The 20,968-nt window shown below is 32.3% G+C and overlaps 1 protein-coding gene across 6 annotated transcripts in view; it reads right to left on the reverse strand.

Annotated features, from left to right (window-relative positions):
- LOC105221148 (nocturnin) overlaps positions 1-20,968 on the reverse strand; it is a 36,444-nt gene that overhangs the window by 4,735 nt on the left and 10,741 nt on the right. Inside the window, exon 1 of one of the 6 annotated variants that reach the window (XM_011197887.3) lies at positions 12,444-15,069. The exons of 2 other annotated variants lie outside the window; for them this stretch is intronic. In XM_011197887.3, coding sequence (XP_011196189.2) covers positions 12,444-14,278 — 1,835 coding nt within the window. In that variant the 5' untranslated portion in view covers positions 14,279-15,069. Of the gene's footprint in view, positions 1-583; positions 642-2,643; positions 3,198-8,424; positions 8,712-12,443; positions 15,070-20,968 lie in introns of those variants that run through there. 3 more of the 6 variants (XM_054229454.1, XM_011197888.3, XM_029046098.2) reach the window with 3 other exon arrangements.

The raw sequence follows: 20,968 nt of genomic DNA on the forward strand, positions 1-20,968 counted from the left end.
AACAATACATTTTCAATATTAGTTACGTTATTAGATATACGATGTTTAAAGAACTGATTATTTAAAGCAACCATAGAAAGAATAAAATACTATATATTAATTTTAGAATATTAAAAAATTGTAAATCAATGATTTTTATTATTGTGGAAAATAAAAATTTCTATACTAAACAATTGGCTTAATTATATAAACTGTATAATAATTTAACTTTCAAATTTTAATTTTAAATTTTAAATAAAATATTTTTAAATGCCTTCAAACAAACGGACGTGGTTTTAATGAATTATAGCAAGTTCATTGAAATCATATATAGTCAAATGATTAAATATTCTTTTGAATAACTAAAAATAATATTCATATTAATAATTATCTAAAAATGTATTTTTATTATAAATAATATATAATTTCAATTTTATTGGCGGCGGTTATGCTCTGAGAGAAACAAGACCACAACGGCTACTTGTATTATGATTGTGATTTGTGGGAATACTTCAGCAGTGAACGCACAAAAAACATGCATAAACTGAATTCATTCACAAAAACGCATATAAATAAGTACATACGTGCATATGTTTGTACTCACAATGCCTTGCGTAAGTATAAAGTTGCCATAAATACACTATGGTTATGCCTTACGTTCATGATATGCAACATTTCGCTTCTAAAGAAAGTACAAGTATTACAAATCAAGTTTTACTCTTAGCAGTCAAGTGCCAAATTGAATGAAGGTGAATAAGTGAAGTGAATGCTGGTAAATGCTATATTTAAATTATGGGGTTAACGTTAATAACCGAGGATTTTAAAGGAAAATAACCATTTATTTTATGACTGCTGTGTGAGCTGTAAAATTACAGTATAAATACTCTTTTATTTAAAGATAACCGTTACACATTTGCAGTTTGCATTAATTTTAAGGAGTTGCTATCGTATTTTCTTGTTAAATTTCCTTTATAATACAGTAATTTCATAGATTTAATATTTAATGCAAATTTTATAAATGTGAAGCAGATAAAGTTTTGTTCTTGAAGATATTGGAATCAGACTTTATAAGAATTTTATTTTTTTGTCTTTGGCGTATATAATAGCAACTGCTGAAGTAGTACGGTGTATTTATGTATAATTAAAACCAATTAAGAAAATTACTCATAATAATCAGTAAAAGTATATCTTATAACTTTAAATTGGGTCATGCCTATTGGGTGAGAAACGAACCATAATGGGATATCTATGAGAAAACAATTTCAAGGAATATTCATTCACACTTTTGAACGTCATGCTAACTATCTCACAGGCTTTTTGAGCTATCAGAAAAAATATTTTTCTTGATTTCTGTGAATTTAGTGAAGCAGTTAACTTTACTTAAATCTTTGGTAATAAAAAATACCCACAAATATAAGTGAAAATAACCACTGAAAATGTATTAATTGTGGCTTATTTTTTTGAACAATTACATTTACTATCAAAATATTTAAATTATGTTTAAAAAAGTAACACCAAAATGGACAATTTTAATTTTTTTGGAATAATATTAGAAAATATAGTTTGAAGTGTTGGAAATTACCCTTTCCACATAGAAAATCGATAAATTCGGGAGAAAGATAACAGTATGGTAGTGGTATGACATATTAAACTTTTCGAAATTTTAGTGAGTAACAGTTTTTGTTCAAAAGCGTCGTATTCTTTATTCATTTCCATTTTCTAACTATCCGTTAAGTATTTTTTTGTTTTAACAAATCTATAATATATAAAGTCGTTTTTAACAAATTACAATAAGAAGTGGATTTCATTGACAAAATTTAAGCTGCTAATATGTTTTATTTATGTCAATTATATTTGATTGCCGATTGTTAAGTAGTGACAGGATTCATCTTTAAAAGTTGATACATTTGCTTCATATGAACTAAATCTTTCTTTTTTATTTTTGCTATTTCGATTTTTAATTTTTTTTTAATAATAAAAACTGTCATAAAAGTAAATTTTCATGGTAATGAAAATACACTTTGTTTACAACAACAATAAAACGAGTAATTATTGTGCTAATTTTCTCAGTTTCTTTGTTTTTTTTAATTTTTTTTAAACAAATAATATTTCAAATAATTTCTTTAACACTGCTTTTTACAATGATAGACCCATTGAAGCCTCAAATATATTATATATATCGCTTTTTATGTAAATATTGTTATAAGTACTAAATTTTTAATCACAAAGAAATGTGGTGAGATTGTAAAATTTTATATAAAATACTTATTTCATCGTTTTGTATATATATACATAGCTACAGAATTTTCTGTAATTCTTCTATGAATAATAATTTGCCGGCTTCAAATAGTATACTAATTTGCGTGGCTACAACTTGTCTAAGGCCAAACAAAATTAGAAGAGAAGCTAGGCGTATGAGTAATACGTGAATGAACAATGTCTGCAAACCTGATTTCGTATACAAACAAACCAGCCGCTCAACAAAGTAGCGTCAATGAGTTGGGAAAATCCCAACCACAATTGAATGCTGGTTTACAAACACAACAAAAACAAAATGAAAATATAAAATAAAAATGCCGCGATTTTTACTGCTACATACAAATAATGTGCAATAAATAATATATAATTTATTGTGAGAATCAGAATTTCGCAAGCCAAAATTACCTAGTTAACATCACTTTTTGCAAATACGACTTCCGATCATTTTTGCAAGGCATTTTATTGGCGCGTTTTATATGCATTGCCTCCTCCATTTTCACAAATAGATTTAAAACACGTTCCTTAATTGTACAGAAATTCACTTTTACTTTCGATATGCCGCACAAAAATTATTACGTTACACTTCTACACACAGTTTAGCGAGAAAAAAAATAAGAATTTGCTCTTTCACTTAAGTTGAACAGAGTTCGTAATGAAAAATCAATGCTTTGCTTTGCGTATATTGTCGTTGTTTGTGCTATTTGAATGTTCTTTTAGACATTTAGTCAAACCGTTCTTGAAAGCCGCTTGGATGAAACTGACTCGAATCGAAATGTGACTTATTAGAAACTGGTATTTCAATAAGTATTTAACAGCGATTTGGTTGGGTTCGAAATCGCTTCGATTTTGATTCTCACGTGTGCCAAACAACAATGAGAACACGGTTGACATCTTGTTTCGAGTTTACTTCGGCGTCAAGCTGGACAGAGCGCATGGAGCGCTGCTGTTTCGTTTTCTTTTTTCTTTCATTTTCAATTTGATGTTCTTTTAATGCTTTGTTTTTTGTTTTTTGTTTTTTGCTTTTTGTTTGTCTCAGTTCGTTTTTGTTTTGTTTGTTTTTTGCACGAAGTTCTTTTTATACTCCTTTTTTGTAGCTGTATTTCCATATTCTTCGCATTGTTTTTATAACTTAGGGTGAGCGGTAGTATAAATAAATATATTTAAATATATACATATAAAGAGCTACGTGCTTATATGTATGTTTGTAACATTTGTAAACGCACTTATGTTTTTCATATTCTCCGGACAAACGCTGGGTCAGCCGCCGGACAGCGACGCTGAGTGCTGGACCATATCTAACTCGTTTAGTTATGCATGTACGTATGTATGTATCGATGTGCATACCCATAAGTACAGTGTTGTACAAAACGTTAGCACAGTAAGTGTTAACAAGCCGTATTTCTTTTATATAAAGTAAACTAATATTTAATTATTAAATTTTTATTAAATAAATTCATCATAACAATTAACAAGTAAGGAAGGGCTAAGTTCGGGTGTAACCGAACATTTTACAATCTCGCAATTTATTGAAGTAATTTTATAAAGATAACACAATTCGACCCATATATTCGGCATAAATTTCAATAGAAAACGAAAATCATCATAAATAGTATATGGGGACTAAGGTTACATTAAATTACCTGAGGGATATACCGATATTTTCGGTGAAAAATTACCCTTAGGCACTGAGTTCTTCATGATCGATATCAGTGGCCTTGAAAAGTCATGGTGACAGATCATATATAGTATTTGTGTAAAGTTTTATTCCGCTATCTTCATTGGTTCCTAATATATATATTATAAAGTGAACGAATCAGATGGAATTCAAAATTGAGTTATATGGGAAGTAGTCGTAGTTGTGAACCGATTTCGCCCGAATCACCCGTGTCATCAGGGTGTCAAGAAAGTGTTATATACCGAATTTCATTGAAATCGGTCGAATAGTTCTTGAGATATGGTTTTTCCATTTTGTAAAAAAATCTCAGTGCAGCTTCATTCTGCCATTTCTTATGTAAAATTTGGTGTTTCTGACGTTTTTCGTTAATGAGTTAACGCACTTTTAGTCATTTTCAACCTAACCTTTGTATAGGAGGTGGGCGTGGTTATTATCCGATTTCTTTCATTTTTGGACTGTATAAGGAAACGGCTAAAAGAAATGACTGCAGAAAGTTTGGCTTATATAGTTTTATAGGTTTGCGAGTTATATACAAAAAAAATATTTGGGGGCGGGGTCACGCCCACTTTTCCAAAAAAAATACATCCAAATGTGCCCCTCCCTAATGGGATCCTATGTTCCAAATTTCATTTTGATAACTTTATTTATGGCTTAGTTATGACACTGTATAGGTTTTCGGTTTCCACCATTTTGTGGGCGTGGCAGTGGACCGATTTTGCCCATTTTCGAAAGCAACCTCCTCAGGGTGCCAAGGAACATGTATTCCAAGTTTCATTAAGAAATCTTAATTTTTACTCAAGTTACCGCTTGCACGGACAGACGGACAGACGGACGGACGGACAGACGGACGGACAGACATCCGGATTTCAAATCTACTCGTCATCCTGATCATTTATGTATATATAACCTCGTATCTAACTCTTATATTTCTTGGTGACACAAACAACCGTTAGGTGAACAAAACTATTATACTCTGTGCAACAGTTTGCGAGAGTATAAAAATTAATATCTGTCTATTATAAGATCAACTTTTATAACATAAAGTCGCTTAAATATATATATACAGGTAAACTTCCCTAACTCCATAATCCAAAAAAAAAACTTCGAGTTAGGCTCAATCCACACCGGCTTATTCAAAAACGTCTTTGACTAATAAGTCACAAAAAAGTATTTTGCTCAAATCCACACTAAACGAGCATTCGTTTTTGTCTCGTCTTGTTTGATGTGGGTTGTCGCATATGAAGCTATGGGATGCTGTCGTATCAGACAAGAAAAGGCGTCTTGACTAATCCGTGGTTTGTTGAGCTTTAGCGAGACTTCGAGTTTTAGAAGATAATTGTGTGAAATTTTACTTCTATTGCCAATTAAAGAGTTCGAGTTATGGAGAAATTCGATTTATAGAAGTTCAACTGTATTTAAATAGCTACGATCAACATACCAAAAATTGTATTTAGATTTTTTTTATTAAATTTTTTTTTTCGAAACCTTCTTTTATAATTTCAGTACTGAAGGAGGTATAGTCCAATTGCATCATATCATCTAACATTGAATACATTTGGAAGAATTTGTTTCTAGTATTTTCCTCAGCACTGTATATATATTATTATACACATTGACACACGTATGTACATATTATGATCCATGTGGGCGATAAGTTTGAACTCAACCACATACACACACGTACATACATATGTCCTTCTCCACACCTCTCAGACGACCCCCTACGAAAAGAGTTCGGGTGCACGTATAGGTAAGTCACCCACCACTGTCTGTGCTCCGTGCGACGGCATGCCTTCGGTGAGCGCGTGGCTCAATTTTCACAATGTCCGATACTGTTTACAAACCCAAATATGCAAATCTATACACACACACTCGTACCTATATCTCGTATATATGTAAATAAATTTGTTTAATTGTATTCTTCGAATTCGCACCCACTCAGAGCTTCGCGGTCTTTTTGTTGTTGTTGTTGTTGTTTCCGATTTTTTTGTTTCTATTCTATCTTTTCTTCGATATATGTCGTCGCCGCTTTGGCTCTTTCGCTATAAATATTTACATTCTTGTTTATTTTCATTTTGTCTCTAGGAAATAACAACAACAACAACTATATATATATTTACATGTAGATATGTATATGAATTAATAAGATGCGGCGCGCCAAAAATTTTACTCGCGAATTTAAACAAAGACAATAAAGCCATAGTAATCTGCATGGCATTTACATACATACATATGTATGTCGGATATGCACATATCTATGAAGCTAAGCGTTGCCTAATGAAATGCTCGGGATAAATTCGATTTTTAGTTGATGGAGCTTTGACGTTGCTCTTGCGAATGTATGTATATCCATGTTTGTACATATATACATATGTAGCTTGGATGAATATATTATTTTAAAGCAACTGAGTTTTTGTTCAAAAAATGCTAAACCATTCTTATCAACTGAATATAATCAACGTTTAAACTTTTTTGACTTCTATTCAGTACTTGTTGTTGTTTCGGATGAACGCACGTATTGGAGGTCGAAGGTAGCACCTTTGCATAAACATTGTTGCATTCGAAGTTTTATTGTATTTGTAGTTGTGGATAATTGTATAATTGTAATAGATTTCTTTGGCCATAGCTATAGGCTTTATCTCGGCAAGCGTTTTGAAATTTTTACGTTTTCTTATTCTTTTGTAAACCCCACGAATAAAAATTTGATATCCATGAAAAACAAGGAAACGCCATTACATAAGCAAAAGGTGACTAATTGGACCGTTTGTCAAAACGAGAGGTTGTTTGAAATACATAGTGTACTTCAGAACTATTTCAATTGAGGTTCTCAAAAAATCACGAAATCACTATTTAATATAAATTAAATAAACTCAGTACAAACGATTCTTATAGTGAATTAAAAAAATAAAATGATTATTCCTAGAACATTTCTCAAAATGACCGAAACATAAAATATATCTATATATGTATATGTTACTTAAAAATGACGGTATAGTCTTGCAAAATGAGGTCTTGTCATTCTCGAACTCAGAAAATAAATCTTACACTTCTATTACGAGTGTCGACTGGCAGTAGATAAGCGACTACAGAGACATTATCAACTACTCGTGCTATTGTAAGCGTCTTTCAATCGCTCAACCATTCGATCATTTGTCGAGAACTATTTTTCAGTCATTAAACTCAAGTAACACAGTCGATACTCGCTATTTTTATCAACAAATATTGAAGAAGCACACTCCAAGCGTGAAAATTCAAAGATCGGCGAATGTTTAAAAAAAAAAGTGGGTTTTAAAATTTGAAAAAAATAAGTAGTGCAATATTTTTAAAATATTATCCAAAAATATCAAATCAATCCGAGTAATATTGTAAGAGATATACCCTTTGGAAATTTCGTACATCAGGGCAGATCAGTATGAATGTAAAACTTTAAATGCGTTTATCTCCAAATTCAATTTTGTAAGTCAGTCGACACGATTTCTCGAAAAGTTATGAATCGATTTTTTTTCAAATTTTTCACACATCTTTAGAATAGTTAATCTAATTAATGAAAGAAGGAGTTTTTATATTTTTATTACAACTATTTTGCAAGCCAATATATTGCAAAAATTTTACCAAAGAAGTTTTCAAAAATTCATATTTTAATATTTTATTTTTTCCTTCGTTCATTAACTAGGTTTATCCACTTACTATCGAAATATTTTTGGTTTATTGTTTTTACAAAAACCAATCATGACTTATGATGTTCAAGGGAAAACATTTTTTTTGTCATGTCATTGGAGATGAGGTGCGAACAGCTGATAAATGAAATATATGATTGCATGTATTAAAAAAAAAATTCTAAAAATACCCTTTTTTTAGTCTCTGAAACCCATCTAACCCCTTAAATGACGGTAGACCTATTTCAGTATCTAAAACAATTTAGATGAATAATGTGCCTTTTAAATATTATATTTATAATATGGTGCTTATAGCACAGTTAAAAGCTAAACAATTTTAAGGATGCGGACAAATAAGTCAAAATATATAATAATGTATATATGCTCTTCTATATCGTTCCTTCAAAAAACTACAATAAATGGTATTTGATATATATTTTTACAAGCTCAAAAAGGCTGTTGCATAAAAATCACAGCCTAAATGTTCATGGAACAAATGTATTGAAAGCATTACTAAATAAAATGTGTTTTTGTTTGTCATAATTTGTCATCATATACAGAATTTATCATTATTTTCAGATCTAGAAACTGTGGTACTTTTTGCTTAAAAAAGCCCCTGTGCTAAATGTATTGCTATATGAGATAAAATATAGATACGCATTTCGCTGGAATATAAGTTCCATGAGAAATTTCACTTATATGTCTCTTGCTAATTTCAACAATAAATCTCTCTTGTTAACACACATTAAGAATTTCAGAATTTCATGTATTTAAATATTTTTTTTTATTTTATATGAGCATGAACACAACACAAAGGATGAGTCAGATACGTATAATTGATCCAGTTAGCCTTACCTTGGTATGGGCACTGCGACTCGTCGACGCGTGAATGTGCGCAACGTCACAATGAGACGCGATGACTTAAGCAAAAACTCCATATTGCAGCTAATTTGTGTGTGTGTCTGTATTTTACGTGTGTGTGCGTGTGACAGCTTTTAGGCACAAATTGATTGCGTCAATTAAAAATACTAATTACCACTGTTAATTTTTTGGACGTAATATATTGATATATATGTATGTATATATTATTTTATCCAAATACATAAATCAACATTATCATTTTATTGAAAACTGAATTCACGTGGCAAACAAACGGTGCTTATCAACAAAGGTATGCCACGAAATACGAAAATAACACACGCTGACACAATAACTGCTTTATATAATATACTATAGTGGTTATGTGGCAATTAAAAAGTACTTGTACGACGTGCTATAGATATTGACAGTATCATAATGTCAAAAAGTTTCAGTTTTAGCAAATGATCCTGCAAGAAGAGAATTGGAAATATAAAATCAAATAATTGTGTTAATTACAAACAGCTGTGGAAATGATGTTTTTTTTCAACTTTACGACTGTAGTGGTTTGCAAGCGTGTGTTGCACTTTTGAACTTGCACTGACAACATTTCAGTTAAATAGTTGCGCTGTATAGATAAGCACTCCATATGTGCCTCACTTACATATGGTTCGTAGGTTTGTGCGAATGACTTTTAGGCGCGTGCAATTCACACATATGTACATATTTACATGATCTCATATAATTCGTAATTGCAATTAAGTAACTGTTGAAATATTATATGGCATTTAGCGATAACAATGTTCTATTAATTAACCCTTGGATGTTCATATGCTTACACATGTGTGTGTGTATGTCTTCATTTATTGTAAGTGTGTAACTAATATTCATGTCAATCACTTTTGCATGAGATTTAGTTTTGCTTACTCAGTATTATAATTGAATATGTATAGCAAAGCGTCAGTGATTAACAAATTGACAATAAAAACCAAATACTTTGTAAATGCACTTTGAACGAATTTCGTAAGCACATGCATGACAATTTTTTCACAAATGCTAATGGATAACAATTTTCCAACAGATCGATTAATTGATATTTTTTTGGAACTTTTGTTTTTTTTTATGTAATTCATCATGAATTCATTCATCAAGCATAAAAGGAATTTAAAACATTTTAAGAATTTATAAAAGTCAACTTAAACTATTTTTCTACGAGTCAAAATTGATTAGATAGTGACGTATATTTTGTTAACTTCCCGAATTCAAATTCATCTGTCGAGATCGAATATATAAATCTAGATCTTATTACTACTTAAAAAAAATTATTAAACATACATATATATGTCATGTTCCAATAATGAGAGATCATTTTTAGAAAGTAATTTAAAGTCGAAAACAGTAATTGAGAGTTGAAAAAAAAATTCATAACGTGCAAAGGCTAAGTCTCATATATATGTATGCGTATGTTTTCCATTAATTAATCAATCGTATTATCATATTCCAGCTTAGAATATTTAGTTGGCCTATTCTGCGATAAGGGAACTACAGGTCGTATGAGTAATAAGAAAAATTTCTTTAATGCTGCTTCAAATTAATGGCGAAAATTATTGTAAAATTTTAACTTATAAATGTCTTTTCTTTCTTTACATACAGCTTAAACATATTCATAGTAAATTAAACCCACTTATAATATAAAGAACATTATTAATTCTATATTGAAGGAGCTACCACCAGGTCGTATGAGTAATACCAATTTAGAGAGTTTTTCAAAAGGCACAAAAGTAGACCGATAGGGACAGAAAACGATGCCATATTTTTCCCGCTCTTTTGACATTTCACTTCAGTAAGGTTTGCTATTTCATCATGAAAATATATACGACCCAACAAGAGCGCTACGTCCAATTTATGTTCGGCTCATTTCTGGCTGAATGGCTACCGCTTAAGGATAACCGAATATTTTTGGCCCAAATTGGTTGATATGGACTTGGACAATACGTAGTTCGTAGAGAACGGCGAAAATTGGGTTCAGCGTCTGGACTTCTGCAGGCATGCCCGTGGTGGACATGCAAAAGAAATTGAGTTCCAGACATAATGGCATCGAGTATACTTTCACAAGAATAAAGAATTTCATTGATATCCCAAACCGTTTTTGTTTTATTTATCTCTTATCTTATCTCTTATTGAAAACCCCTATATAATATATTGAAATTCTTTTAACAGAAAGTTTGCGTCCATTTTGAAATAAAATAGTACTATTTTTGAGATATTTGTAATAATAATATTTGTTCTTTCAACAATGATCCCCAAAACTAAATTTTTATAAAATTTAGTATTTTAAGGGTGACCATTTGAATTAATTCTTATTGAAATAGAACTGTAACAGACATGTTTAAAATTTAACTCATATCGTTCTTTAATAACTACTGAAACTTTTAATACGTAAATATAAGATCATACAATGTGGAATAAAAACGTACTTGCAAAAAAGAAAGTAAATATTAATTTTGTCTAGCCAGTAGCATTATCTTTTGCTCATTATCCAAACTCTGTACACATAATAAAGTATCGTTGTCGTATATATGTACGTATGTATATAAATGTATATACGTAAGCATGCAGATACTTGTCAAAAGACAACCTTGCCGCAATTAACCCATTATTGCTGCTCATAATACACTTATCATAATCAATCTAAAATATTTGCACAGAAAAGATACGAATACATACTTAGATTCTTAAGTACTCTATCGCGAATATTTGCGCGCACATATGCACTTATGTACATAAATATTTACTGTATCAACAAAACGAGAGCGATACATACATACATACATTTCATAGTATCCGTGAGTGAATTGCGAAATGTTGTAGAAGTCTATATTTTATGTTAGTCGACCTTGAACTTCAGGCTTACTTTTGTGCTTAGTTTTTTGTTTAATTCATTTATATTTATACGTACATACAGATGTATAGAGTTATTGTGCGTGCGTTAATGTTTATCTTGCGGATATTCATTCAAGCATTTTAAATCGATTGTTGCTCTCGTTACTGAAGTAGCAGCACTTTTGCGCGCTTAATAAGCCAATTATTTCAAATATTATTCAATTGTTGTTGTTAGATGTATGAAATATATTTTTCGTTATTGAAATATCACTATGTACGAGTGACCTTTATAAACTTTTGTTTATTGCTTGTGATCCTCAGAAATTAATATATTCATAAATCGAATTAAAGCCATACGAATACGCTATATTTGCGAACTAATATACTAAAATAGTTTATACGCAGAAATATATTTGTATAAATAGAAAAATTTCAATAAATTAAGGTCAGTAGTTCTAGAAGTAGAAACACAAAACCTACGCTTAGATAGGTCTTTGACCTAACCAAATGGTCTTTTCAATATTGCAGCAATAGTATAACCTATAAGGAATATTCGCAATTTTGATTTATCCAATACAAATAGTAGTGACAATGGTTTCATTAACTTGTCTAGGCTAGCGAGTCAGAGAACAGAAGACTGATTTGCACTTAAGAGGCTTACTTTATGTTAAACAATGAATACTACTACTACTTATCAGTATTAAGAATACTACTTATCCATATTAATTATATCTAAAAATATCCACACAAAAATTAGGCTTTCAGATTTCAGAAATAGAGATAAAATACATGAGTATGTACATATCAATTAATGCAACGTAAATTAAAAATAACGTAATATTAGTATCTTCTCATAGATTGATCAGTTACGCCTTAACCCAAAAACCAGACTCTGTGGTGAATTAATATTATTTTCATTAAGTACACTACCAAAATATAAAAAATTCGCCAAAACCAACCGAAAACAGCAGAGGTATCAAAAGCTATCGAGCTATGTATACCTATGTACATATATCAACCGCATAACCGAAAAACTGGCATTAACTACGTGTATATGAATTGCCACTTATCGTAACGACGCCTAGTCTTTTAAATGGTTATGTGATAAGTTACTTAAATTACATGGCAATTACCTCACAAGATACAAAAGCAAGTCCCGCGGTGGCTCGTAATCGTTTACAACATACTCCTCTTGTTGCTGTTGTTTTCTGGTAGCCACATTGTCTGCGTCGACGATACCAAACGCGTCGTCGTCGTTGTCATTGTCACTGTCAGAGTCACAATCACAGTCACAGTCAGAGTCACAGTCACTGTCACTGCCATTTTTGTCGTCGTCATCGGCGTCGTCGCGTACATCGCCTTCGCTATGCACATTTTCGGTGCAGTCGCTACGACGAACGGCGCTTGCATCTTGACAGTTGTTGTATTTATCGTTGTTGTTATCAGTGCGGCTGTTTACATCGATCGCATGAAACGCGTTGTTGTTGTTGTTGTTGTTGTTGGAGTGCGTTAATGCGTTATGTGCTGGCGCAAAATTGGCTGGCGGCACACCTTTTTGTTGGTTTTGTTGTTGTCGCTTTTTATGTTGCTCACCACGTCGTCGATGTCGGTGCTTTTCTTGTCTCGCTTTTTGCTTTTTCGTCGGCGACACACAACCGTCTTTGTTTGCCACCGCTACGGCAGCATCGAATGCATGCGCCGTTACATTGCCCGCCAACGCCGCAGCTGCTGCCGCTTTGGCAGCATTCGCATTGGCGTTCGTAATTTCCAGTTGTCGCGCCGCCAGACGCTGTTTCATTTGCACCGTAGAGGTCATTGCTGAGGTCTTTGCCAATGCTTCCGCAATTGCGAATTTCTCACGGAAGTCCTTCAGCATGGCCATCTCATGTTGATCAACGATTGGGGCATTCATACTTTTATCGTTGTGACAGTGAGCGCGACCACCATCGTAGCGCTCGTCGTCGTCGTCGTCGTCTGATTTATTCGTCGTAGTTCCATCAGCCGCATCACGTGCTGGCTTACCTAAATTATTGACAAACTGAATGAATTTTTTTGCATTGTCTCCAGCCTTCTCCTTTGGTTCGTCAACAAAACTGGAATCACTGTCTGTATCGTTCGTGCTGGCTGTTAAAATATCCGTGAGAAATTTTTTACGCTGAATGGCAATACATGAGGGCGGACGCATACTATTCGTAGGCGTCTCTGCTGTAGTGGCGGACGTGACTAGGTCCGTGCCGAAAGTTATTGGTTTTTCTACAGCTGCGGCAACTCTATCCACTTCATCTACAGTACGCGCCTTCTGTTCTTCATTTATACTGGCACACACTGTATCTTCTGAGAAAGTGTGTTGCAGCTGTGGTCGCTGCTGTAGACATGTCTCTTTCACATACTCAGCCAAGGCCTCCTGCGATTTCAAGGCCATCGCAGATGGCGGTTCTAAACCAGCCAAACTCAAACGCAAACGACACTCATCCGTGCACAGCCGACGACACATCTCATTGATGGCTGTGGCGCGTGCACCCATATCGCCTGGCGCACTGTCAGTACAGGTCATACAGGGTGTATAGAAAACTGAATTGCCTACAATGGATACGGCGTGCTCATTATCTGATGCATCATCATCGCCATTACTACTACACTCCGAAACGAGTAAGTCGTATTCCTTTTCAAGGTTGAGTTCATCACTTGAAGATTGCGCGTCGTCATTTTTATTGGTCTCCTTTTCGGCGGTATGTTCATCTTTCATATGTGATGAGAAAGAGCTGGGTTCTAGTTGGAAGAATAATGGCGGTCGCTCATCATCCGGCGTGCGGCCATCACGCATGCTGGTACGCATAGAAGACACTGTGGGTGGCGGAAAGTGTAGGAGCAATGATGTGACAGGCATAGCTTTGCCCAGCGTTGGAGTACGGCGATGACCATAACGTTTGGTCGTCTCAGCGCCGAAAGTATCCTGATGAGATTGCATGGTGGGATTCTATTGAGGGATTGTCACGAGTTAAGGATGTGTGTAAGTGTTTGAAGAATTCAAAAAACAGTTTTCATATATTCTCCATGCATTCAGTATGCTGTCTTATGTATAAATCAAATCACACGCTACAATTAAGTTTTATTTGGAATAACTGTATTTACTTAAAGTTCACTGGCACTTCACATTATTTATGAGTTTCTCTCTAATGCTTTCTATATATATTCGTATTTTTTATTAACTTCCAATTCACTTAGTATTTTTGATAAATTTTTATTTGTGTTAAAAAATTAATCTCGTTGATCTTCACTTTTCCTTTAACCATTCGAGTTATTAGTCAAATATCTGTCAGCTAAGTTCAGCTCACTTTGGTTCCGCACAATTCAACTCGCGTGTGCACTTTACGTTTAGAACATTGAACTAGTAATCCGAGCAGCAAGCGGCATTTCTTATTTATATTCGCTAGATCGAGGCTAACAGCATTCACAACATCGGCTAGCAGGCTGGCTAACTGGCTGGCTGTTTGGCTTGGTGGGCTGCTAGTCACGGCACAGTGTTAAAAAGCCAACATTTATGCGCATAAAATCTTGTTATTAGAAAGATTGGCACGACTGATTCTCTTACGTTAGTAGGATGATTGAACATTTTACAATCAGGCAGCAAGGTAATGTCGTCTAAAAATGCCCTCAATAAATGCAGGAAATGTGGTGGCTGAGATCTGTTGTGTAATTTACTATGAAGGAAGCAAGTACCAGAAATTAGTACCCTTTCGACGTCGATCCCAATCATGAGGCAGATATATTATTATTTATTACCATCTTTCTTTTCTTGTTTTCAGTCTCCGATTCTCTTTCCATCTGATTTATGACATTAAATAATGTACTTGTCAAGATAAATTTTGCTCGTAACCATTTTAATGAATTTTCAAACACTGTATGAGTTTTGAAGGGATATTATATACTTAGGCTGATTTTATAATTTATTTCTAACACAAAAGTATTCAGGAATTTTGTGGTGTTATATGCTGGAACATTCAAAAATTTTTTTTATTCGAAAATCAGCAAATACAATACTTATTTATAAATAATTTCGAAAATTTTCGATATCACATTCTGGACCACAGTGCACGGCGTCGTTGCCATATAAACATCGTCATTGTTGCAATTAATGCTGTTGTTGTTATTGTTGTTATTAGCTGTTGTCCGATCGCACACACACTCCGTCAGCATATATATTTACCTACAGGTAAGCACTACAGCGTTGCTTTATGTCAGACTGTCAAACAGTCAGATGTTGGAAGTGTTTTTGTTGTCAATTGATTAGTTTGCCAAAAGTGCGCTTGAATTTCTTACTGTCATTGTTTTTGTTGGTTAACAGTGTAGTTTTTTTTGCAATTGATCATTACTTACGTTTTGAAGTGCATTTATTTGTGTGTTTTCAAACCTTTAACTCAATTTGTTGTTTATAATTTGTGTTGTGACAGCAACGTAATATCAGTCAAAATAGTAAACAAAACACTGCAACTAAGGATGAACAAACAAATTTCGGGTTTTCTCAGGGAGTAATGATGAGTTGGTCATTAAGACGAAATCTAACAACACTATGTAAGTAAGTGTGGTGCAACAAACGTAATTGTAATGTTAGCAAACAGTTATATGTTTATTATATTATTAATTTCATATTTTTAACGTTATAAAATACTTATGAAAATTTGTTGTTTACGTATTAATTGACGTAAATGATAACCTTTCTTCATATATACATATAGTATAATATACTTCTTCCTCAAAATGCCCATTCATCTTGGATTTCATTAACGAAAGGGATACTCCCCTTTTCCTAACACACCCATTTCTATATGGACTTAGATATGAGATGATGATTATGTAAATAGCCTTATTTCATTTGTTTTTTTTTTTAGTGTCTATCGCATACTGCTGATAACGATCTTTATATGGAGAAGTGATAAGTATGTAAAGCTTTAAGTTAGAGAAAAATAATTAGCATCGGTTTCCATAGAGACCCCATAAAAATTATTTTCACTAAGTTTAAAAACACGTGAAGTAGTTTTGTACTCGTGAGAAATTTGGATATACAAGTAATTAATAACTCCCGCTAATATTTTTTATGAAAATATCAACAGGACCCTATGCCCTAGTCTGAGCCTGAGTAATATTTCAAGTAGTATTTTTATACTTTGATTAAGAACAACTTAGAATCTAATGACAATATGAGATCGGAATTCATCTAATATTCGTATAATTAAGGTCCACAACATCTCTGTTCGGAGTAATTAAGATTCATCTCAATGAGACCTTAAGACTTGAATGATTCCAATAAATTCGATTATTTACACTTAACATATTTAACAGTTATGAACTCTTATAACTTCAGCATCCCTCCACAGTACCTCCCGATATACATATATACATATATTGATACTTTTCCAAAATTACTTTGTTAGCTTTGAAAGCTTGGCCCAAAACCTTCACTACCTCATTTTTAGTATTATTTCTTGCTTTCAACCGTTTTGTTTACAAGTTCACAAAATCAACTCGCAATTAAGCTATCAAAAGTGTTATGAAAATTCCATTTATTTGATTTGTTGTTTATCAATTTAAAGAGTTCTTCTCGCTGTTGAAGCTGCACATCAACACTTTTATTGTACATAAATATTTATAATTCTGTGTAACTAATGTTGTTGTTGTGGGATGCTCGCGGTGATCGATCTTTTGTTTATATTAATATTTATTAATTTAATTTTTTCTTGAGTTTCCTGTTTGCAGTTCAAGGCCACATCTCTTGCAGCACGTGCCATGTTAGTTTGTTGTATTTTAAATTTATTTGACTTACTGCTAAATTAGTGATTAGTAATTATAATTGGTAGTAAAGCCTTTTAAGTATGTTTGAGTAACTTCTAGCGACGAAGCTGATATTGTGAGAACAAATATTTATTGTTCAAATATCATTGAACATGCATTCTTTTATGCCTTAGCAAATCCGAGGAGCTACATATAAAATATAAATTTGTATACATAAATAAACACATAAGCATATATGCATTAATATGCAACAAACATACATTATATGTTGCACGCATACATGCAACACACATACATTTATATGAGGCACGCATGCATCTATATGCAACACGCATGCACTCAACTACTAATTAATAAACATATTTATATGTATGCACAAGATAACCTATTGGTTATAAAAATACATTGGGGCAATTGCTTGTGTGCATTTGAAATAACCCCTTATCGTGCAACATATAAAATATACATATAGACATACACACATACACACATACACATATAATTAGTTCTTAAGATATTTCTAAAATTTGTATATAAGTAAGTAAAAAACCAAAATAAAACTAGAATGAAATAATTTCTCAATAAGGCTAGACTATCATTTATTTTCCCCCACCAGCGGTAAGAAATAATTGACACAGCTAGTCTTAATATTTATAGAATTCAATCTTAATAAAATACAATAAAAAAATTTCATAATAAGTGTTATGCAATATAAAGTGACACACCCTTTTAAAAAGCGGATTAAAAATGTATGTCTGGATTCACAACTCAAAAAAAATGGGGTTATGTTTGAGATTCTCGCAAGCAAACATATGGTTTGGAGCTTAAATGAATTTTAGCCGATTTATGTTATAAATATAGAGTGATTCTCAATTTTTTTTTTCAAATAGTTTTCGTTTGTACTTCTAGGTTGCCACTTATAACCATTACTTATATATTATTTTATTTTTTAATTTAGATAGCAACATTCTGTATATTTCTTCATTTCCAATATCTCAAAATAGCTTTCACGCGATTAACTGATCAAATTGTTACATAAAAAAACATTAATTCATAGCAACAACACTACAAGCTAATAAGCCTTGGCTATTTTTATATTTATGTCTCCTATTTCTCTTACATTAAAATTGCTTATAAAACTCTTACATATCAAAAGCATAAACAGACCCATACGCCTACATACACGTACATATATGTATAATACGAGTATATGTATTCTAAGTTCTAAGCAGTCGTGATTTATTAATATATAATATAATAAACGGCAATTCAGTTGCATTTCAGCGATTGGCATTCTCAAAGCACTCAAGTGCACTTTCACATGCTCGTAGATAAATCTAATTTATTTCCGGCAAACAATTACACTTGCCGACAAAACAAAAACAAAAACAAAACAAAATAATGTAATAAAATCCGAGCGAAATGCAATTGAAATGCATAAGAGTCAATCTAATATTTGATCGAAATGCCTACATATATGTAAATGAATATTGACACAAATAGACATAGTAACGGTATTCACTAAGAGCTAGTTATTTGCGAAGAGAGGTTAGAGTTACTTTTTATGAGAAGTTTTACATATTTGTAGGCTGATAAATGAGATAGTGTTTATAGAAATATTATAAATTAGCCATCTTCTATTCGGCTGAATATCCTACATATCTAAGATCTAAAGATATTTAATAAAATATTTCACTAAACTAAAAGCTGTTTTGAATTCCATAATTCAGTGATAGCCATTCCGAGAACTAACGTAAGCAATATACTAATTTCTGTGATTCAGATTGACAGATATCAAGCAGGATATCTTAACGAAACGATAGTATTTGAAATAGAATTCATAGATTAGTATATGGTGGTATTTGATTTAAGGTGTAAAGGCAATAATATAATACAATTTTTAATGCCAAACATTATGAAGTTTAATATTTTGAACGAATCCTACGACAGTAGAATATATAGCCCTAGCTCTAGATCACCACAAAAATATGTATTCCTGAAACTCAGGAGTCAAATACATAATATCCTTATTTAGCAGTCAAATGCGTTACAACTGAAATTTTTAATACTGTAAAAACGGAAAAAATTGATATTCCCATATTTAAGGCACACCTTAATGGCACAAACGAGTAAATTATGAACTGATGCTGCCTAGAAGTATGCCATATTCTCAATTTATTGTATTCACGAGCATAACATACATATAAATATGCTTTTGTAAATATGTATGCAAAATATAAATAATTCCACAAATTTACGCCCGGTTACAACAAATACATACAAACATACATATACACATATAAATAATATATTTATATTCATAATATTTTTCAGACTACCGTTCATATATGTATGTATGTATATGGGACGGAATAAGTCCGAATAAATATTTTTATAGTTTATTGGACTTTAAAAGGCTATTTTACTATGTGTTTACTAAAGAAATAGGCACCTTGAAATACAGATCAAATGCGAATACTTTTACTTCCAGCTGGCAAACTTAGCCGCTGATAAGCTGTCTACACATTATGTACATACAAACATATGCGATCAGAAGTGTCAAAATGCCTATGTGTCGTGCAATCCTTTATAGAATATTTTACTTGTTATATATATTTGTATTTCCACACAGCCACTATCGCAAATACTAAAATTTCAACATGAATACACACATACATATAAGGCATACAAGAACAACTACTTTTAGGTGAAATGTGTCAAATCAAGTAGCTGCTGGTTTATTTTTAAAAGCAAGACATACGAGTGGCATTCTTAATGATGGTAGCTGTTATCAATTGCCTTATTTACCACACACTTGTTTCACAATTTCTATTTGTACGTACATATGTCTGTATGTTTGCATGAACACTCACCGTGCCAGACTCTTATCGATCTCTTGGCCAATTCGCAATTGCATGTCTCCCAGCGCGTAAGCAAAAATAAAAGCATTGGAAGTACACTCACATACAAAAACATACGCTCATACATGTGTATGTAGAACAATGGCAAAATATATATATATATATGTAGATATATACGATTCTTTAATTATTTTATTTAGTTATTCACGCACGCACTTTTAGTTGCTAACAGACCGACTTTTGTTTTGTCAATTTTGTACTATGTGGCGCGTTTTTCATTGAACTTGTCTGCTTGGTGTGTCTGAGAGGAAGCAGAAACTGTGGGAAATCACTGTCATTGCGTTTGATTTCGTGATCTAATAATAAACAATGAAACAAGAACAAGAAATGTGTATCTTTTTGTAGGCAATGTAGCCACATCTGTGTGAATTTACGATAAGCGCGGCATTTCTGGGATTTTACTTGGGTCTTATAGCCATAACTATAAACATCAATATTGTTGGACATCTCTTTTACACTTCATTAGATTAAGTGAGCCGAATCAGCTTTTGCAGAATATTTATGGTTATGGCACTCTGACATCTCTACAGCATATTCTGTTAAGAGCAAGGACTATGATTTAAAATTTGTTGTATTGATTATAATTGAGTTGAACTAGTTGAAATTGAAATCTCAGAAAGAAATTCGACACATACAATCACTCGAATAATATTCTCACATTAAATAGTTTGTAAGAGGAATCATTCCATTTTAATGAGTAACCTTGTAATTTTTAAACATCCCTCTTGAAGATAACACCAAGAAGCGATCTATATTCAAATATCTCACAAATTATAAAGTCGAAAGCAATCAAATCACATATGATTAGCAGTAGATTTTTATGGAATTTTAATTTTTATTAATTTCATTTCGATAATCATTTTCCAGCTCCGCGTACTCACTAAAACGTACCCGCGAACCAACACAACTACACAAGAGTAATACATCTCCCAAACTAGCTATTTTGG

The sequence above is a fragment of the Zeugodacus cucurbitae genome, chromosome 4 (assembly GCF_028554725.1).
Source record: "Zeugodacus cucurbitae isolate PBARC_wt_2022May chromosome 4, idZeuCucr1.2, whole genome shotgun sequence".
NCBI classification, from domain to species: Eukaryota; Metazoa; Arthropoda; class Insecta; order Diptera; family Tephritidae; genus Zeugodacus; species Zeugodacus cucurbitae.